This window comes from Urocitellus parryii, chromosome 4 (assembly GCF_045843805.1).
Source record: "Urocitellus parryii isolate mUroPar1 chromosome 4, mUroPar1.hap1, whole genome shotgun sequence".
Classification (NCBI taxonomy): domain Eukaryota; kingdom Metazoa; phylum Chordata; class Mammalia; order Rodentia; family Sciuridae; genus Urocitellus; species Urocitellus parryii.
Genome location: NC_135534.1, coordinates 190,302,961 through 190,325,347, shown reverse-complemented (window position 1 = coordinate 190,325,347; position 22,387 = coordinate 190,302,961). Strand labels below are relative to the sequence as shown.

Genomic DNA, 22,387 nt, shown 5'->3' with positions numbered 1-22,387 from the left:
CAGAGTAAATAAGTACGGACTATCTGGTAGAAATCCTACAACAGGCTAGATCTCCTCAAACTATCAAACTAAAAAACAAAACAACTTACTTGTAGCAGCAATAGGCACTCCCAGATCTTGTTTCTGGTTCTCAAGAAACCAAAGTTCTTTGAGAAATGGCTGATTTTAGGACTGGGAAATACAAAAGATGACATTAGAGTATTTATAGTGCCATAAAGTAAGGAAGTGTCCCAAGAACAGACAGCTGGGTGCAGTGGTACGTTCCTGGAGTCCCAGCATTCAGGAGGCTGAGGCAGGAGGGTCACTTGAGCCCAGGAGTTTGAGATAAGCCTGGGCAAAGGAGAGACCTCATCTGAAAATGAAACAAGACAAAACAAAAAGTAAACAAAACAAACAAAAAACTCCACATTGATGGATATATGTAAAAACAAAACAAAACAAAAACCACAGAAATCAATTTAAAAAGCTCCCAATGGCTAAAGCTTGAAAAATTTAGAAACCAAAATAAAGTAGTATTGGATGACAACCAAAGTATTAAATAAATATCCATGAATCCATAGTGGTATAATTAAATGATTAAACATAGAAATAAACGTCAAACTACTTGTACAGAAGAATTCCAAATAATTTATGTGAATACTGTCCATCTCAAGGAGGTGGAGCATAACTCCCTAGTCATTAAGCGTGACCTGTGTGTGATGACTTCTTTCCAAAGACTACAAAATGCAAAGGAGGAAAAATAACTACAATGAGGAAACCTGACCAACACTACCTCCATCAGGTGATCGAAGTTAACATTAGCTATGATGAGCCATGGTGATGAAAATGGCATTTTATCTTTGCTGGTTATGTAATCCCAGCAACTCAGGAGTCTGAGCCCACAAGGATCATGAGTTCAAAGGCAGCCTCAGCAACTCAGCAAAGCACTAAGCCACCCAGTGAGACCCTGTCTCTAAATAAAACACAAAATAGGGCTGGGGATGTGGCTCAGTGGTTGAGTGCACCTGAGGTCAATTCCCAGTAAGCCCCTCCAAGCCCCCCCCAATGCCAAAAAGGCATTTTATCTTTCTTCCCAAAACCTATAATCCTTGTTTAATTTTGACAAAAACAAATTCCAATTAAAGGAAATTCTACAAAATACCTAAACAGCCAGGTGGTGGTACATGTCTGTAATCCCGGCAATTTGGGAGGCTGGGGTAGGAGGATTGCAAATTCAAGGACAACTTCAGCAATTCAACAAGGCTCTAAACAATTTTGAGAGGCTCTGTCTCAAAATTAAAAAAAATAAAATTAAAAAAAAAAAAAAAATTATATATATATATATATATATATATATATATATATATATATATAAAATAAAGGGCTGGGGATATGACTCATTGGTTAAGCATACCTGTATTTAATCCCTGTACCAAAACAAAAATAAAAACACCCAAACAGTATTGTTCAAACTTTCAAAGTTGGAGAAACTCTCACAGCCAAGAAGATCCTAAGGGGGCACAATGACTTACTGTAATGTGAGATCCTGGAACAGAAAGACACTATTAGGTAAAAACTAAGCAAATAAAGTATGGACTTGAATTAATAACTGTAAGGGACTGGCGAAACGTCGGAGGAAGAGACCACAAGAGACTGGTTCATGCAATAAGCAGACGGGGACTTTTATTTAGGATCCAATTCATCGCGCTGAGACTCTAGGCCCACTCAAGAAGTGAGAGCAGCCCAGAGCCCAGAGCAGGGGTTGAACAATGCTTAAGTACACCTTTTGGGGAGGATGGGGGGGCGGGGGGGGGAGCTTTGCATACATCACAGTCTCCTTTAACAAATCACCTTATACCTAGGGAAAATCAAACAATAATTTTTAGACTTGATTAGTACATTCATTGGCGGGAACAGGGCTGGCTGGAGTGATAGGTCTTTCCTAAGGAGGGGGTTACATTTAAACTGATTGGTTCGGACCCTGAATATCTACGTGACAAACTGCACAGGGTCTTGAATGCTTACGTGAGGAGTTGCACAGGACCCCAGGCCATAAATCACTAAATGGCCAGTAGGGCCTTGTCCTAACTGCCTCAGGAATTTAACCCATGCTTTGCAGTTTTGGAAGCAGGTTTACAATGCCTGGTCCTTTACATTTTAACTCAGGCTTTGCAGCTTGGAAACTTTACCCTTTCAATAACAATGTATCAATATTGAATTTAAAAAAAAAATTGATACTGGGACTTGCTATGTTGCCCAGGCTGGCCTTGAACTTAAGATCCTACTGCCTCAGCCTCCCAAGTGACTGACTGGGTCACTTACAGGTATATATATATATATATATATATATATATATATATATATATATATATTACAGGTGTATATATATATCACCATTCTGGCTAGTATTGATTATTAACTATAACAAATGTTCTCTACTAGTGTAAGCTATTATGGAAAATGGGAGCAGGGCATGTAACTCTAGTATCTTCAAAAATTTTCTGTAAATTAAAAATTGCTTGAAAAATAGTCAATTTAAAAAAATTTTAAAATTTATGTAGCATTAAAAAATTAAATAAATTTAAATGCTCCATCTTTTTTTACTATTTATTTTATTTTTTATTAGTTTTTAGCGAACACAACGTCTTTGTTTGTATGTGGTGCTGAGGATTGAACCAGGGCTGCATGCACACCAGGCGAGTGCTCTACCACTTGAGCCACATCCCCAGCCCTAAATGCTCCAAGAACAAACAACAATAAGAATGAAAAACATGTGAGAAAGGGTTGGGGATATAGCCCAGTTGTGGAGCACATGCTTAAAGTAGTCAGGCCTTGGGTTTAATCCCTAGTATCACCCTGACCAAACCAAACAAAAAAACATGTGAGGGAAGCCCTGTATTTCTTTATACTCTCACACAACGCAGACCTTCTGTGCCTAAACGTATGGTGATTTTTTCCCCCCATGGACCAAACAATTCTTCAGCAAACATCAACTGTTGTCTTATAATTCAATCGAATTCTGAATCTATTTGGTTGATACCTGCACTTTTCACCACGTGGCATTGGAGGCTCCCACTGAAAAGGTCGGGCGAATGTCGGAGGAAAAGACCACCAAGAGACCGTCCCATGCAACAGCAAAGGGTTTATTGGGGGTCCAGCATGCTGGGGCTCAGAGCTCACTTCAGAAGAGCAGAGAACAAAGAGCCCCAAGAACAACTTAAGCAGAGTTTATATACATTCTTTGGAGAGGGCAGAGACTTTACATACATCATAGCATCCCTTAGCAAATCATCACATTTGAGGGAAAATCAAATAACAACTCTAAAACATGATTAGCACATTCACTGGCAGGAACAGGTCGGGCGGGGGTGATTGGTCAGTCCTAAGAAGGGGTATACGTTTAAACTGATTGTTTGAAGCCCTGAGATATATACGTGCTGAGCTGCATGGTTTCTCGGAGGGGGTTGTTAAGTAAATAGGTGGTCATCTAATGGGCAGTTCTGGGAATTGTCTTAACTGCCACAGGAATTTCAGGTTCTGAGTGCAGCTTAGAAACTTTGCAAAACCTGGTCCTTTACATTTCAATTTCAATTTCTTTTATCCTTTCACCACAACCCTCTTTTTTGGTTTGATAATTTTCTGGTATAGCTTAGAGAATTCAACAAAACACTTTTACTGGTTTATTATATAGAATACAACTCAGAAACAGGGAGATGGAACAGTTACACAGGGCAAACAAGGTATGGAGAATGGTGGAGCAGAGCTTCTGTGCTCTCTCTTCTGTGCGTCAACCTCTCAGCACCTCCATGTGTTCAGTAATCTGAAAGCTCATCAAATCTGGTTGTCATAGTTTTGCTTTGTTTTGGGGGTATTGGAGATTGAATACATGGTCTTGTGCACACTAAGCACATACTCTAACACTGACCTTTGCCCCAAGAGATTTTATAGAACTTAATCTCTTTTTTTAAAGATGGGTGGGTGGGCTGAAAGTTCAAACTTTCTAATCCTCTAATGGCTTCATCTGCCTGATAACCTGCCCCAGAAGAATTCTGGTTTAAGAATTCATTCTCAAGGTAGAAAATGGGAGTTACCAGTTTTAAGGAAAAAAAGATTAGTGCTTAAGGGGAATGATGATTCTTAATACACTGTACTGTTTATTACTCAGATGTTCTTTGGCCTACCCACATAGATTTATGCCTAAATTCTGAAGGAGGCTTTTCTCTGAATAAAAGTAGAAAGGAAGCCAGGCATGGTGGTGCACGCCTGTAATCTCAGTGACTCGGGAGGCAGGCAGGAGGATCTCAAGTTCAAAGCCAGCTTCAGTAACTTAGTGAGGCCCTAAGCAACTCAGTGAGACCTCTCTATAATAAAATATAAAAAAGTTCTGACTCTGTGGTTAAGTGCCCTTGGGAACAATCCCTGGAACGACAACAAAAAAAAGTAGAAAGGACTGTTTTATTAAAAACTCTTATGGATATAGGGACCTAGGTGATATACTATGACAAGACAGGGCAAAGAAATACTTCCCTCTTTGGAAAGGTGCTCCAGAAAGTCCAATGCAATTTTGGCACAGGCTGGATCCCAGAACTGTAGGACAGTGATGGGAGACAATAGCTTTGTTTTAGACATGCAAGTTCTCTGCACCAGGTGCTGCTCATGTTAAGACTTCATGTGGAGATTATCTCAGGGCCAGGCACAGAATGAGGAAAATGGACATGATGCACAGTAGCTGAGAAGTCAGTGAGCATACCGAGACACTTTGATGCTGTGTTTTCAAATAGGAAGGACTTTGCAGAAAGTCTCATAATTCCAAAGAAGGTGAAGTCTGTCACACTCAGTGTGTGCCAGTAGTTAATGACCTCATTTGACAACCAAGGTGAGATAACCTGAAAAATATGAATTATACTCCCACACATTTTTTCTTGAGGAAACATTCAGATAAGGTTTCTTTTTATCATTGTTTTATTTTGAAATAATTATAGATTCATAGGGAGTTTAAAAGATAATGTAACCAAAAGCTCAGTCCTCATCTTTGATGCCAGTCCAATAACAAAGACAAGGTCTTGAGAAAAAGGAAAGAGAAGTTTTATTGCTTTGCTAGCAAAGGAGAAACACAGGGGACTCCTGTCCCAAAGGAGTGATTATGCCCATCTGAAGGAACAGGGTCCGGGCTTTTATAGAGGTGATTCAGAGAAAATGAAAACAGGAAGGAGAAGTTTAGGGAGGGGATCAGGAAGGAGAAGGTTAGGGAAATAGAAGATTGGAAAAAGAAAAAAATATGTAAGTTTCAAAGCCACAAGTGAATGTAGTCAATGCAACAAGTGAATCCCTTTTACAATATACAGGTTCCTCTAATGGTAGTATTTTAATAATTACAGTGTACTATCAAAACTAGGGAATTAATTGGTGTGATGGTGCATACCTGTAATCCCAGTGGCTCAGGAGGCCAAGGCAGGAGGATTGCAGGTTCAAAGCCAGCTTCAGCAATTTAGTAAGGCCCTAAGCAATTTAGTGAGACCCTGCCTCAAAATGAAAAATAAAAAGGTCTTTGGCTCAGTGGTTAAGTGCCCCTGTGTAAGTCGGAATGGCACCTGGCATTTTGCCAGAAGGAATGGTTGAGAGGTGATGCCAGCGAGCCATTAAGATGATGATAATTAAGTTAAGCTGTGTATAATTGCTGTGACTGGATGATGCTGGATTGAAACAGGCTGTGTATTCAGTTGTATATGGACCCCTGCTGTCTGGCAATAGGGCGGCTCCAGAATAGGGTGGCTCCTGCTGCCTCTGGCGCTGGCTACTTTTGAGTTCTCTTGGAGTTCCCGTTGAGTTCCGGTTGAGCTCTCAGGTTGGTGAAGGCCCTGGGGAGGGAGTTCTGGTTGGTGTGGTGTTCCTGGAAGGGCCAGGTGGGTGGCGTTCTCTGGAGTTCAGGCAATAAAGGAGTTCCTGTTTGAACCTACAAGTGCCTCGTGGGGGCTCTGTTATTTTGTGCCCAGCCAGACTGAGGGACAAATAAATAAATCAGGAATTGATATTGGTACAATCCACAAATCTTCAGATTTTTCCATTTTTTCATGAACTTGTGTCTAAAGTCCTATGCAATTTTATCATGTGCAGATTTGTATAACCATCCCCATTGTTTTATCACTACAAACATTGCCCTTGATGGGCTGGGGATGTGGCTCAAGCGGTAGCGCGCTCGCCTGGCATGCGTGCGGCCCGGGTTCGATCCTCAGCACCACATACCAACAAAGATGTTGTGTCCGCCGAGAACTAAAAAATAAATATTAAAAAAATTCTCTCTCTCTCTCTCCTCTCTCACTCTCTCTTTAAAAAAAAACAAAAAAAAAAAAAAAAAAAAACTACTGCTTTACAGTCACGGACATTCACATCCCCTTCTACTGCCTCTTACCCTGTTCCTAATCTCCTACAACCACTCATCTGTTCTCTATATAATTTTGTCATTTTGAAAATATTATAGAAATGGATTGTATGGTATGCAACTTTTTGAAGTTGGCCTTTTTCTCTACTCAGTATAATTTTAGAGGTTTCTAAATGATGATGTTAATGATGATGATTTTTGTATTTATCATGCAATGAAATGAAATGAAATGAAAACGTTGACCTTCCCCAGATTCACCTGATTGGTATCATTTCTGCCCTACACGGGCATCTTTGCATTATTTTATATCTTAAGAAATCTTACCTGTAAACTTGAATAGGGTAATATTGGTTAAATGTTAACTAGCCACTGCATGCTAGAATGGCTTAAGGCCGGTGTTCAAAGGTTACATGTTGTCCAAATATAATAGGGAGGGGGGTATATCTCTAATTAGATCAAAGTGTTTCAGGGGAATTTATAGGCAAATTAGGATAAAACAGATTAAATATTAGAAAATTTATAAATTAATTGAAAGGGTAAAGTTTCTAAGCTGGAAAGCTTGAATGTAAAAGATCAGGTATTATTAAGTTCCTCTGTTACACCCAGATTCCTGAGATAGTTAAGACAACACCCTACTGGCCATTTAGCCTAGGGCCCTGTGCAGTTTGTCACAGGGCCCGAACCAATCAGTTTGAATGTGTACCCCGCTTAGGAATGACCAATCACCCCCGCCCGATCTGTTCCCGCCAATGAATGTGCCAATCACGTCTCAGAGTTGTTGTTCAATTTTCCTGTACCTCATGATGATTTGTTCTGATGTATGCAAAGCCTCCCGCCCTCCCCAAAAAGTGTACTTAAGCTCTGTTTGAACCTCTGCTCGGGGCTCTGGGCTGCTCTCCCTTCTTGAGTGAGCACAGAGTCCCAGCGCGCTGGAATGGATCCCCAATAAATCCCCTTTTGCCAATTGCATGGAGTCAGTCTCTTGGGTGGTCTCTCCCTCGGACGTTTAGCAGTTACCTTTACATAATTATAACTGTCTTCCTTTTCAAAGTATAGAACAATTAGCAAATAGAGAAATGTTACCATCAAGAAGCCAGTATAAGGGGGCTGGGATTGTGGCTTAGTGGTAGAACACTTGCCTAGCATATGTGAGGTATTAGGTTAGATTCTCAGCACCACATACAAATAAATATATTAAAAAAGAAAAGAAAAGAAACTATTATAAGGGCTGCAGGTAATAGCTCAGAGGTAGGACACTTGCCCAGCATGTTCAAGGCCCTGGGTTCAATTCCAATATACCAAACATAAAGTGCTCATATTAAGGTCAATATCAGATTACTCCAGAAACCTAGAAGCTTCTGAGATTATAGAAAGTCAATATTATTCCATTTCATGTAGGCTATGGAAATAGCTAGCATTCTAAATGTGGGTCTTCAAGAGCTAAACTCTATTTTTTTTATATTTATTTTTTAGTTGTAGTTGGACACAATACCTTTTCTTTATTTATTTTTATGTGGTGCTGAGGATCGCACCCAGGGCCTTGCACATGCTAGGCTAGTGCTCTACCACTGAGCCACAACCCCAGCCCCCAACTCTATTGTTTTTGAATCAGAGTAACTCACAAAATCACAGGCTAATTCATAGTCTTTGAGTTTAAGATCAAGGTCAAGGTCAAGATTTCACCTTGTTTTCCATTATAAACTGTTTTTTCTTATATAGATTTCTGTTGTAAAGCTGGACTTGTTGAATGTTTAGGAAATGCTGTACAGTTTTTTAAAGCTTATTGTTATTTAAGTGCATTATTTTTAAAGATTTTTGAAAAGATGGACACTTTTTAATTTTTTTAAATTTATATATGACAGTGGAATGCATTACAATTCTTATTACACATATAGAGCATAATTTTTCATATCTCTGGTTGTATACAAAGAATATTCACACCAATTCTTGGACATAATATCTGTATTTATTTTTATGTGATGCTGAGGATTGAACCCAGTGCCTCACATGTGCAAGGCAAGTGCTCTACCACTGAGCTATAACCCCAGCCCCAAGTGCATTATCTTTACACTGCAGACTTTTTAGAATGATTGTATGGATATGGAAAGGAAACATACTTCACATTTTTTTTTTTAATATTGAAATTTGCTATTTTAAGGAATGGAGTTAAAAGAGACTCTTCTCTTTCTTAAGAAACTGTAAATTGGTATGGACTTTGTGGAATCATTTTGGCACTATTTATCAGGTTTGAAGTGCTTAGATCCTATTTTTTTTTTACAATTCTACTTCTAGCAACCTATTTCTTAGATGTAATCATAACTGTGCAGTTGATGTTCATGCATATGTAATGTTTTCTGCCACATTGTTAGTTATATTGAATAACTAGAAAAAATGTGAATTCTAGTATATTGACAAAGGTTAAATAAATTATACATTAAGTTATGAAATTCTATGTAGTATTAAAAATAATTAAGTTGATTAAAAGTATTATAATAAAAAATAAAAAAATAGTAAAGATCTAGAAGGATGTACACAAAATAATTTCTTTGGTTATCATGGGCATGAGGGGTTTGGAAAGGAAACACATTTTAATATTTAATACTGTTTGGATTTTCTAAAATGAGCACCTACATTTATATTACTTGTGTAGCTTTAAAAAGGTTCAACTGAATATATCCCAAATACAATAGAAGACTGCATCAACTACTTTATTTTGCTCTTTTAAAATTCTAACAATAGAGTTGCAATGTTTACAAATGTAACAATATTTGGATTTAACATATAAAACAAAATATGCTTGACATTTTGGTTAGGTGTAGTACTTTAAAAATGTCTATACTGGGCTGGGGTTGTGACTCAGTGATAGAGGGCGTGCCTAGCATGTGAGGCACTGGGTTGGATCCTCAGCACCACATAAAAATAGATAAATAAAATAAAGGTATTGTGTCCATCTACAACTACAAAAAAATTTTTTTAAATGACTGTACTGAATTAGATAACTTACCTATTTGAAAATTGTTTTCTACCAAAACAAAAACAAACAAAACCTCATAAACACTGACTGAGCAATCCATTCAATCACCAATGATGGAAACTTATTTTGCACATCATGACAGTATCAGCAGATAGTAAAAATTCAGTAAATACTGACTGGATGAGTAAATCTTATTAGTAGCACCTACTTAAGCAGAACATAAGTAAGATTGCATGCTTGAGGCTCCTTTTACTTTTCAAATGGGGAGAGGAAGTGCCCTCTTCATTCTTAAGGAGGTTGCAAGCTTGGTTGAAGATAGGGCTTAGGTGGTTCACATTTTGGTGGTATGTGAACTGAAAAATCATTCAATTTTAGAATCAGACAGACTAAAGGAGAAAAAAAAAAGCAAGCAAAGTATCATGTTACATATGTTACATGTATATATACTATATAGTTATTATACACATATACACACACATGTATTTATTTTTGCTCAGACTAGAGGAAAGAGATTTGGTGCAAACTTTTCCTCACTGTGAAACTGTGATACCACTATTGGTTATACTTTCATCTGGAAAATGAGTATGAGTAATGAGTCCTTCCCAAAAGCCTCCCCCTCCCCTACTTTGGGACGTATGAATGAGTAATCTCATAAAATGCTGGTAATATAATGGCCATACTACACATATGTAATGAAAGTTTAATGTAAATTAAATATCAGACCACTAGGTAAAAAAGAACTTAAACCAAAATTATGCAAAAATGAAAATGTGGCTGGGCGTAGCGGCACGAGCCTGTAATCCCAGAGGCTCTGGAGGCTGAGATAGGAGGATCACAAGTTTGAGGCCAGACTCAGCAAAACCCTGTCTCCAAATAAAAAGGGCTGGAGATGTAGCTTAACGGTAGGGGGCCCCTGGGTTCAATCCCCAGTACCACAAACAAATAAAATAAAATGAAAATGTTCCAGCGCGATGACGGGCCTGTAATCCCAGCTGCTCAGGAGGCCGAGGCAGGAAAATCGGAAATAGTCTAGGCAATTTAGCAAGGCACCGTCTCAAAATAAAAAATAAAAAGCTCTGGGGATGTAATCCGGGGTACAGCGTCCCTGGGGCGGGTCCTAGTAGTCAACTCCCGGTGCCAGGCGGGTCCCGCACAGGCCAGAGGTTGCCCACTTCAGGGGCAGGAACCTAGAGTCTTCCTTGAGCCGGAGGGTCCAGGTCTCCGAAGACCACAACCGTGCCTGGCTCCCGGCCATCACGCCTGGCCTCGGCCGTGCTTCCGACAACCCGTCCAGCTCTGGCAGTACAGCCCGGATTCTCCGGTCCTAGCTGACACGCCGTCCTACTTTGGGGAGTTGGGTCCCAAGGCTTTTCCCGCCAGCAGGGGGAGGTATTCTGACCTGGCCGCCCAGGTCCGCGAAGCCGGAAGGCCCGCTGGGCAGAGGAGGGAGCGGGAAGCACAAGGCGCGCGCTCCCGCGAGCACTGGAGCGAGGCTGGGGACGCGCGCGCGCGTGCCTGGATAGGGGGAAGGCGGGGCGGAGAGGAGAAGACGAGCAGAGGGCGCCCTGGAGCCGAGCCGAGGGTGGGCGCGAGCGTAGGGGCGGGACCCGAGGGGAGGGCGTCGACGCCGAGGGGGCGGGGTCAGGCGAGGCGGGGGCGCGCTTGCGGGCTGGGAAGGCGGGGGCGCGGCGGTGGCGGGAGCGTGCCCGGTCCCCGCCCCTGTTTCCCACTCGCTTCCACCTCCGACCCGCCGGGGCTCGGAGAGGCGCCGCTCTCTGGTCCCCGGAGCCGCCCTGCAGCGGCCATCTACCCCCTCCGCTCGCGGCCAACCCGTCACTCTTCGCACGGTGCGCTCCTCCGTCTGGGCCATGGATGGGTAAGTGTTAGGCGGCTTGGCGGCCGCGCGGGGCTGCGGTGGCCCCGCTTCCTCTCTGCTCTCGGCGGGACGCGCCGAGGCCGGGGAGCGGGGCGCGGCGCGGGCGGCCGGAGGAGCTGCCCGGGCAGAGCCCGACGGCAGGGCTTCCGGGCGCCTTCGTGGGGCTCCCTGAATCGGCGGAGGCGCGGTCCACTGCAGCGTCTCCTCGCACGCGGCGCCCGGGTAATGTTCGCCCCTTCGCACCCCAACAGCGCAAAGCGGGAAACCGAGGAGAGCCCGGCTCGGAGTCCGTGCCTGGGTCCGCCCTCGGCGCCCAGAGTCTGGGGAGCCCAGCCGGCCTCCCGACACTTCCTCTCAGAAAATGGTGCGCGGCGCTGGGGGAGGCGGAGGCGGCGCTCGAGGCGGGCGGGCGTCCTCGGCTCGGAGAGTTGCTGTTTACCGGCGGGGTGGAGCCCTGGGGCTCTCCCCGGCGGCAAGGCGAGTGGCCGCCGGGTGGCGGACGGCCAGGATGCGCGTCGGTACACGTCTGGGCGGTAACCGGGTCCCGAACCGCGGCTCCGCGCGGCTGCCCGGGGGCCGGCCGAGGTCTTCCGACTTGCGCTGCGAGACTTGTTAACGATTTCTGTGTACCACACGTCTAGACTTAGTGACCATGGACGCTTCCCCTTCTCCCTATACCCCCTCGAAACTTCGTGAATTCGCTGCCGTGTGTGTAAGAAATTGTGTAAGTGCAATTTTCAGGGAGTTTTCAAATGCTCAGAAACTAAATGGGGTTCGTGATCAAAACGAAAAGATTTAGAATCGCCTGTACCCAATAAATATTTCTCTGGGAACTCAGGGATATAGGGTGGGATCAGATATATTTTATTGATTAAAGCGTTAATTGAAGGATCTTGGTGAATTAGTAATCATATTATGTTTACAAGTTTGTTTTTTTTTTTAAATTCCAAACTCTGTTGGGGATTCCAAATCTATTTATTTATCCCCATTAATGCAGTGAAGTTTATGACAAGGTTTCTGTAAGCTTCCTGGTTGTGGAATATATACAACTTGATGGAAAAGTAAAAGCCATTTTTACATGTTGCCATATAGTTGATGATTGTTGCAAGCTGTGAAGACACTAGAATCTTCCAACCATTTTTGTCCTCATTAGATTTCATTTATCTTAGGTTTGCAATATTAAGTGTGATAAATGGATTAATTTATTTGAATGCAGATTACGTACTTCAGCAGATGACAAAGTGCAATTTTAGATTTTATTTATGGTTGTGTTGTTCTTTAAAGTATTATTTTTATTTAATTGAAGCTATTTTGTTTAATTGGAGCTTCTCTGGGCATTATTGAAGACTTGTTTCACATTATCTTGTTGTTACATTTTATATATGTGCAAAGTTTGCTACTCTAATGATTTATGTCATTGTGCCAGTATTTTAGTTCAGGAAGCCTGTAAAATTAGTATTTCAGTATGTGAATTGTCCTTAAAAGGTTTTACTTCATATATAGAAGCAGGCTAGCTTTTTGAGTCTTAAAATTTATAGTAAAAATAAAGAGGACTCTTGAATTGTGTGTCTTGGCTCTTAAACTCTTTGATAGCTGTGAAGTGCAAAGTTACTCTTTGATAGTGTTAACTCTCCCTTTGCCTTATTTGTGGTTTTAAAGCTAAGAATGAGTTTATTGGCTTAAATATCCAGGGTAATGATACAGAAGGTAAGTTCATTTGGGAGTTCTGGTAGGAATATCATTTGTTCTTTGCATCAGTAATGATAGTATTATTACACACTTATGCACAAAACATTAGTTGTCATGTTTAAATTTTAGAAAAATGGATTTCAAGTTTCAGAAGTCTACAAGGGAAGATGAAATCTACAAGCTTACTGTTTAAAACAATCAGATTAATGTTACTTAACGATCCAGATCCATACATTTGTTTACATGTAGTAATGATGACATTATAAGTTATTAAATGGTATATAGGACTTATTTGTAGGTTTGTTTTAGGAAATATGGAGCCTATTCATTGAAGATGTAGAAGAATTAATTTTTTGTACAGCAAGACTTTATAGGAATTTTTACATCTTGGTCTTAAGGGGAGAATGTGCCCTCAGGAAGCTAATTAAATTTCTTCATTTTCTCACAGCCCGAAAAAGCTTCTTTTCCTTTATTTTGTTTGAAAAACAAACAACAGACCACTAATCAAAATTATCTTTCTAGTGTCTCTTCATATCCCACTGGTGTGTGTGTGTGTGTGTGTGTGTTTTTTCACTTCTTCCTAAGAGAATGATTTTATACTTGCATTATTTTGACATGGCAGAATTTTTTTTAAAGCATTTTTTTTTTTTTAAATTTTGATGCCTGAAATTTGATGTTTGTACCTATTTTAGTTCTGAGAGATTGTCTTAACTGTATTTTGGTGAGCAGGTTTTTGTGTAAATGCAGATTTGCTTTCTAAGTCTATAAAACACAAGCACTGGTTTTGTTTTATTTGAAACTTTAGATGTAATCATTCATACCAGTGATTCAAAGGAATGAACTTTGGTGATTTTAAATTTTGGTATGAATTTATTAAACAGGTAAATAAATAAATTTTAACACATTGTTTTGATGCATCAGTATAGTACTAAAAGATAATTTTAAATTTCTTACTTTGCTATTGAGGCTTTGCTTTTACACTCTGCTGTTACTAGACATTCCATCATTTTTGTTTTTATTAACATTTCACAACTCATTACATTTTTATTTTTGTTATTTGTTAAGTGCTTTTTCTTTTTTTCTTTGACCTTATTATCTCTGTCTTTTTAAAAAACTTGTTCTCTAACTTTGTTTTCCATTTTCTCTTTTTACTTTTTCCATACAGTGTTGTTACAGATCTTATAGCAGTCGGTTTAAAGGTAGGAATCTTTTACTATCCTTTTGTAATTTAGTTTTGGAATTTTTTAAATGGTAAAACCATCTCATCTGTTCATAAAATTATCTGTTATGTGAGAGTAATATTTCATTTTTATTTACTCCAAAATAAGACACCAGTTATTATTGGAATTTCTTTATTTAAGAAGCAGCTATAATAACACCATATACACAAATAAAGTATGAACAGAAAATTGAGCCCAAAGTTTAACTTGAAATATTAAAGGTGTTTTTGTTTTTTAGTAGTTAAATGTAACCAAGATTCTGAGCATCTTCCTGTCATGTCCTTTCTTATATCCTCTCTTTTCATGGGTGCTTATAAGTAATAAAATATTAATAGTTGATATTTCTTTAGTATCTCATGCTGAGTACTTTATATATGTATTTTTTCCCACTGATCATTATTGCAAACCTTAAAGGTAGGTAATTAATATTCCCACTTTAGAGATGAAAAAGTGAGATGAGGGGCTGGGGATGTGGCTCAAGCGGTAGCGCGCTCGCCTGGTATGCGTGCGGCCCGGGTTCCATCCTTAGCACCACATACAAACAAAGATGTTGTGTCCGCCAAATACTAAAAAATAAATATTAAAAAAAAAAAAAAGAAAAAAAAAAGTGAGATCAGAAAGTTCATGTCCAAGACGTGGTACACTGGTGTTCAAATCCATATCCTCCTGGTTCCAAAGCTTGACCTTTTTATGTTATGCCTTACATGGTAGCATACAGGGTTCTAGCTAAAAAGTGTACAGCCTAGAGAGCTGGATGATTAATATAATTATTTCTGTAAGTTCTACATCACTTGTTTTATCAGTCTTGTCATTTATTTGATTTAAAAATATAAATCAAGCAAACAATACGCAATATGAGACTTTTAAAATATAGCTGGTGTAATAAGGTTTTCTTTTGTAATTTGGTATCTGATATAGCTGAGTTAGGAATCTAGTTCAGATTACAGTAGAAATCAGATGATAGTATTATTACACACTTATGCACAAAACATTAGTTGTTTGTATTGCATGTGTTTTAAATATTTTAGATAAATTTATGTAAGGTGTTCCATCCCTTTGTAGTATAAATGCTGCTAAAGAGAGCACATGATTCTACCACTGTCCATTTCTGTGTATCATCTTGCTAGCAGATTCTATGCTTTTACTTCATTTGCATTTATTGTGGTTGATGGTGGTCCTCATTCTTTTTTTTTTTAATATATGAATTTTTTAGATGTTTATGGACCTTTATTTTATTTATTTATTTACCTGTGGTGCTGAGAATCGAACCCAGTGCCTCACACATGCTAGGCAAGCGCTCTACCACTGAGCTACAACCCCAGCCTGGACCTCATATTCTTAAAGACAACTTGAAAAAGAAGCACAAATACAACGACTAGCACAATTGGGAGGAACTACTGCTCATACAGTTTTGGAGTTGGGTGGAATTGACCTGCTTTGACAAACTTTGAATATATTTATTATTTGGAAATAAATGGAGAGGTCTCTTCTGTTGGAATTTTTTTTTTGGTAGATATGTTAATTCAGTTTCTCATTTGGAAATGACACTTAGATTAGAAATTATAGGCTTGACCATGTCAGATTACTTTTGGTGTCTGTTGGTGCCTGTGGGAGAAAGAATATTTAATGCAAATGCTGTTTTACTCTTATCAGAAATGTAATTTGTGATTCTAGAGTTTTATCTGGCAAAAATGAATACAGAAGATATTTTAAAAAACTTAACATTTAGGAGCTAAGGGACTGTCATGCCCTTTTTTTTTTTTAATTTTTGGTACTAAAGATTGAACTTAGGGACACTCAACCACTGAGCCACATCCCAGCCCTTTTTTGTATTGTATTTAGAGGCAGGGTCTCACTGAGTTGCTTAGTGCCTCACTTTTGCTGAGGCTGGCTTTGAACTAGAGATCCTCCTTCCTCAGCTTCCTGAGCTTCTGATATTACAGGTGTGTGCCACTGCACCTTGCCTTGCCCATTTTATTGTGGGGAAAATATATATCCATGTAAAAGAAAATTTGTTAGGCACAAGAACCATATGTGAATACAGAACTGGGCTTTTCTGACTACATGTTTTGCAGCAAGCACTTTGAAAACATAACTACTCTGAAGAGAAGATAAACTGACTACTTGATTCAATAATAATTTGTATTTTTATAGACTTACATACTGGAAGTGTGTATAAACTTATTCATTATATGGAATTTCTCATAAAATTGTTCTTTCTTTGAACCCATCCAAGAAAGTTTAATTATGAAATAATAGGCCAGTAAGCTTCATATTTTATTTAGATTGAAAGATATACTAACAGTTACTTCCTCTGCTGTCTGAATATGATAACACATGGTTTTAGCTAGTGGCAAGAGTGGATTTCAGGTTATATGATTAAATAAATTTACTTTCCTGGATTCAGAAGAGCAATAGCAGATTTTTTTTTAAAGAATTGAAATACTTAAATATAAAATTCATTATTTTAGCTAAGAAAGAAAACAGTTGTTTTTAGAGATTTAGTGATTTAGAATGTGTCATACATAAGGACAGGGATTTTTGATATTCACTGCTGTGTCTGGTGCATAATATCTCAAAAATGATGAATGAATGGATGTGCCACATTGTCACAAAGCTAGTTAGGTGGCAAATTTATACTTGAACCCAAGTCTTCAATTTTGCTGGTATTTCTTCTTTTGGTTATATACCATAGTGAGAAAGAATTCATTTCATTTTTAGATTGGAACTTTGTTGAAGGCGGCTAAATGTTTTCTAGCAGTTTCCGGGCAGTACCATCTTTTATATTTAGGTGTATACTTTGGATGTTTCATGTTTTTCTTTTTTCTTTTTTTCTTTTTTTTTTGTACTGAGGATTGAACCCTGGGGCCCTCAACCACTGAGCCACATCCCCAGCCTTTTTACATATTTTATTTAGATACAGGGTCTTTCTAAGTTGCTGAGGCTAGGTTTGAACTCTCAATCCTCCTGTCTCAGCTTTCCGACCCATTGGGATTACTAGTGTGCACCCGGCTGTTCCATGTAATTTTTGCACCTTTCCCGAACTTAAGAAAATGGTCTTTTGATTACTTATGAAATATTACTTTTATTTCTGTATGTTGTTTTGTGTTTTGAAATGCTTATTGAGAAACAGTGAGAAGTAACAAAAATCTTTAATTTTGAATTCTTCTAAGTAAAGAACCAGCCAGGTGATTGAGTGAGCTGTGCATGTTCCAAGAACTTTATTATGCCAGATAAAGTGTCAGTATTATAAGTAACAGTTTTTTTTGTGTGTAACAATGTATATTAAATAATTAAATAATAAATAAATAAGTAGTTACACAGTGCTGGGAATCAAACCCAGGACCTCACACATGCTGGCATGAAAAGTTTTCTATCACTGAACCTTATCCCCAGACCCAAAGGATAATTAAAGATTTCAGTTTATCCTGGCTTATTTTATTATTTTTATTTATTTATAATATTTTTTTAGTTGTTGATGGTCTTTATTGTCTTTATTTATTTTTTTTAAAGAGAGAGAGAGAGAGAGAGAGAGAATTTTAATATTTATTTTTCAGTTTTCGGCGGACACAACATCTTTGTTTGTATGTGGTGCTGAGGATCGAACCCGGGCCGCACGCATGCCAGGCGAGCGCGCTACCACTGAGCCACAATCCCAGCCCCTAGCTGGCTTATTTTAAATTCATCTATTTCCCATATTCCTGTTTAAGTTGGTCTTCTATTTAAATGTTTCAGTTTCTGGGTTATCATCATCATCATCATCATCATCATCATCATCTTATTTTTTTGGTACCAAGTATTGAACCCAGGGGTGCTTAACCACTGAGCCACATCCTGAGCCTTTATTATCATTATTATTTTGAACTTTGAGACAGGCTCTCACTAAGTTGCTTAGAAACTGCTAAGTTGCTTAGGGACTTGTTAAGTTGCTGAGGCTGGCTTTAAACTTGGGATCCTCCTGCCTCAGCCTCTCTAGCTGCTGGGATTCCAGGCATGCACCCTGGCATCTGACTATCATCCTATTTTAAGTGAGTAGTTGAATGTAGAAAACTCAATGTGCTTCTGGAGGAGCATAACTGGCTTCTAGCTGCTGATCTGATTTTAATCGGTGTAAATAAATCATACTTCAAATGATGATTAATAGAGTTGGATGAATATTTGCCATGTTCATTAACTTTTCTGTTTATTATACTTGTTCTTATTTCTCCTTTCATTTTATGCCTTCTCTCGTTTTAATTGTTTTATAATTCTATTTATTTCTCTCCACATATTAATTATACTTCCTCTAAACATTTTTCTTTATTCTTACCCTATACATTTTACTATGTATATTTACACTTATCTAAGTACATAATCAAATAACACTCTTGCTCTACATGATATGTAATGTGGGTACAATGTAATGTAACATTCTTAGTTCTTCCATCCCTTCTTTTTGTGACACTACTGATCTTCATTTCACTTAATCTTAAGCAATAATTGCCCTTTACATTGTTACTATTATAATTTGCAGTAGATACCTTATAGCTCAATTAAATTTAAAGATTTATTTTACCTTCATTTATTACTTTTCTGATATTCTTTATGTAGATCAAATATTTGCTTTATAATAAAAAACTTTTTTTTTTTTTTTTTGGATACTAAGGATTGAACCCAAGGGCACTTAACCACTGAGCCACATCCCTAGCCCTTTTTTTTTTTTTTTTTGGGAAATGTTCTCAATAAGTTACTTAGGGCCTTGCTAAATTGCTCGGGCTGCCTTTGATTTATATCATGATCATCCTGCCTCTTCCTTCCAAGCTGCTGGGATAACAGGCATGTGCCTCCTCCCCAGTTCAAATAACTTCTTGCAAAGCAGATCTACTGATAGTGAATTCTCTTGATGTTTATTGTCTGACAAAACATTTTTTGTGGTGCTAGAGATATTGGGTTGACCTTTTTTCTTTTTGATATTTAAAAAATTTAAATTTAAAGTCTTACATAAAAATATCATAAATGTATGTATTTATGGGGGTACCATGTGATATGTTAATACGGGTACCCATTGTATGATATTTAAAACAGGTTAAACATTTAATCTCCTCATTTATCATTTGTTTTTAAATTTTTAAAAAAATTTTTAGTTGTAGTTGGATACAATTCATTTATTTTTATTTACTTATATTGATGCTGAGGATCAAACCCAAGATCTCACACAAGCTAGGCGAGCCATCTACCACTAAGCCACAACCCCAGCCCCATTTATCATTTCTTTATAGATAAAACATTCAAAAGGTTTTTAAAAATGCTTTAAATATTTTACTTCAGTTTTCCTTACTTTCAGTTTCTGTTGAAACTCTGTAATTATTATTTTTATTTCTTCATTATCTGTTTTCCCCCCTATTTCTTTCATGTTTCTTTTATCTTTGGTTTTCTGTAGAAGTGTAGATGTCTTTGTTATTTATTCTGCTTGATGATCTTTGAGTTTCCTATCTGTGGTTTTAGTATCACTAGTAGTAAAATTATTAGCCACTGTTATTTTAAATGCTTCTTCTGTACTCTTCTTTTTCTTTTGTGGTACTGGAGATTAAATACAGGGCCTTGCACATGCCCAAGCTACCAACTGAGCTACCTCTTTTCTCTTTCTGGTATTTCATTTATGTCTGTGCTACATGTTTGAAATTGTCCCACAGTTTTTGGATGTTCTGGGTTTTTTTTGATGATGTTGTTTGTTTGTTTGTTTGTTCTCATTCTTTTTACTTTGCATTTCAGTTTGGAAAGTCTATTGAAATATCTTCAAGCTCATTTATTTGTGTGTGTGTGTGTGTGTGTGTGTGTACACACACACACACACACACACACACACACCTTTTTTTTTTTTATTGTAGATGGACACAATACCTTTATTTATATGGTGCTGAGGTTCAAACCCAGTGCCTCACACATGGGAGGCAAGCACTCTACCACTGAGCCACAGCCCCAACTCCAAGCTCATTTATTCTTCAGATATGTCTAGTCAACTGATGAGTATATCAAAGATTTCTTCATTTTTGTTGTAGTGTTTTTGATTTCTAGCATTTCACTTTGCTTCTTTTTTAGAGTTTTCCTCTGCTTACATTATAGCATATTATCTACTTTTTCCATTAGATCCTTAAGCATGTTGATTATAGTTACTTTAAACCTTGTCCAGTAATTCTAGAATCCCTTACTATTTGAATCTGGTCCTGATGCTTGCTTTGTCTCTTTAGTCTGTGTTTATTCTTGCCTTTTAACATAATTTGGTTTTTGGCTGAAAGCCATAGTATCAGACAATAGAAATTGAGTGGTAAAACCCCTTTAGTGAGAGTTTCATGTTAATCTGGCTAGGAGTTGGGCTGTAGATTTGCTATGGGTGCTAAAGCTTCAAATTCCCTAGTGTCCTTGTTTTTGTCTTCTCCTTAAAGTCTGACTCTTGCAGCTCTTTCAGCTGTAATCCATTGCTGTTAAGCTAGAGCCCTGTGATGTGGTGGTAAGGCATGGAGAGGAAGAAGCATTCTATTCTCTTTATATCCATTTTTTTTTTTTTTGTATTGAGGATTGAGCCCAGGGGCCGTAGGCATGGTAGGCAAGTGTTCTATGATGGAGTTATATTCTCAACTGTTTTCATTTTTGATAGGATCTTGCTGAATTACCCAATTTGGCCTTGAACTAGTTATTGTCCTGTCACTGCTTCCCTAGTAGCTGGGATTACATGTGTGTGTCACTAAGCCCAGGTTAAATTAGGCCTGTGACCATGGGCTGTGACTTTGGCAGGTTTTTTTGTTGTTGTTGTTGTTGTTTCAGGTAAATCAGGAAGACTAAGAAGGGGCTGGAGTTGAGGAAATGCTTTTCCCTTACATTAGATAGAGTAGAGTAGGACTTTGTTTTGAGGAAACATGAATGCACATTTCACAATGGTTATGTTCCCTCTTCTGCTAGAGGCAGAAGAACCTTTCTTTTCTCTTTACCTTGAGAACTTGATGAGTTTATTAGAGGTAAAACTCAGGAATGCATTGGGACCCCTAATATTGAAGGCTGCAGAGATTTATCCTGGGCAAGTTAATACTTATCCTCCAGTAGCTTGTCAAAGTTCCCACATAAGGGAACTTTGGATATATGTTGGCTGTGACTCTGGATTATCCATTTCTCTAAGATTTTGAGGTAGTAGTTTGCCCAGTAGTCAACAGTTCTCTGCTAGGCCCAAGAAAAGTTGATGATTTTTAGTTTGGTATTTTTTTCTTTTTGTAAAGATGGGAGGTGGTGACAGTTTTCAAACTCCTTACTGAACTGAAAGTCTTTTAACTTTTTTCCAGTTAGGGTTTATGTGTCTATTACTGGATATGTGGATATTTATTTGTGTATTGTCAGATACATTTAAAAAAGATTTTAGTTGTTGATGGACCTTTATTTTATTCATTTGTTTATACATGGTGCTGAAAATCAAACTCACACATGTGAGGCAAGCACTCTACCATGGAGCTTAACCCCAGCCCATCAGATATATTTTCTCTCATTGCATGACTTCTGTGTTTAATCATGTCTCTGGTAAAGAGAAGCATTTTATTTGATAAATATATTTTCTTTTTAAAAAATTTTTGGTTATGGCTTTCTCTTTGTTTAACTTAGAAATCTACTTATTCCCAAGGACATGAAGAAAGTTATTGCCCATTATTTGTTTCAAGAAACCTTCATAGTTTTAGCTTTTATAGATATGTCTAAAGAGAATTTTTTTTTTTTTTTGGCAATGGGGATAGAACCCAGGGGTGCTTTACTCCCCAGCCCTTTTTGTATTTTATTTTGAGGCAGGGTCTCTCCAAGTTGCTGAGGTTGACCTTGAACTTGATATCCTCATGCCTCAATCTCCTGAGTTGCTGGGATTACAGGTATGCACCACTGTGCCTGGCCTATTTATTTTTTGTATATGGTGTAAAGTAGAGGTGGAGATTGATTTGTTTCCATGTAGTTATACAGTTAGATTGGCACCATTATTGAAAGATTTCCTTTCCAGACTAAGTTTTTTTGGAAACATTATTTGAAAGTTCATCATATGTGATTGGATCTATTTCTACATCCTCTTATTTTCATTCCTTGCTCAATTTGTCTATTTTTGGTTAATATTGCACTGACCTGACAACAGGGGGTTTATATAATATGTCTTAAAATGTGTAATGTCCAATTTTGTTCTTTATCAAAACTACTTCAGTTTTTCTAGGTTATTTGAATTCATTTTATAATTTAAAATCAGGGGCTGGAGTTGTGGCTCAGTGGTAGAG

General features: G+C 38.3%; 1 protein-coding gene across 3 annotated transcripts in view; it reads left to right on the top strand.

Annotated features, from left to right (window-relative positions):
- Positions 1-11,032: 11,032 nt before the first annotated feature.
- Positions 11,033-22,387, top strand: part of Ptbp3 (polypyrimidine tract binding protein 3) — a 92,672-nt gene continuing 81,317 nt past the window's right edge. For 2 of the 3 annotated variants that reach the window (XM_026391133.2, XM_026391132.2), the window contains exons 1-2: positions 11,126-11,208; positions 14,063-14,096. In XM_026391133.2, coding sequence (XP_026246918.1) covers positions 11,201-11,208; positions 14,063-14,096 — 42 coding nt within the window. In that variant the 5' untranslated portion in view covers positions 11,126-11,200. Of the gene's footprint in view, positions 11,209-14,062; positions 14,097-22,387 lie in introns of all 3 variants that reach the window. The other variant, XM_026391135.2, reaches the window with a different exon arrangement.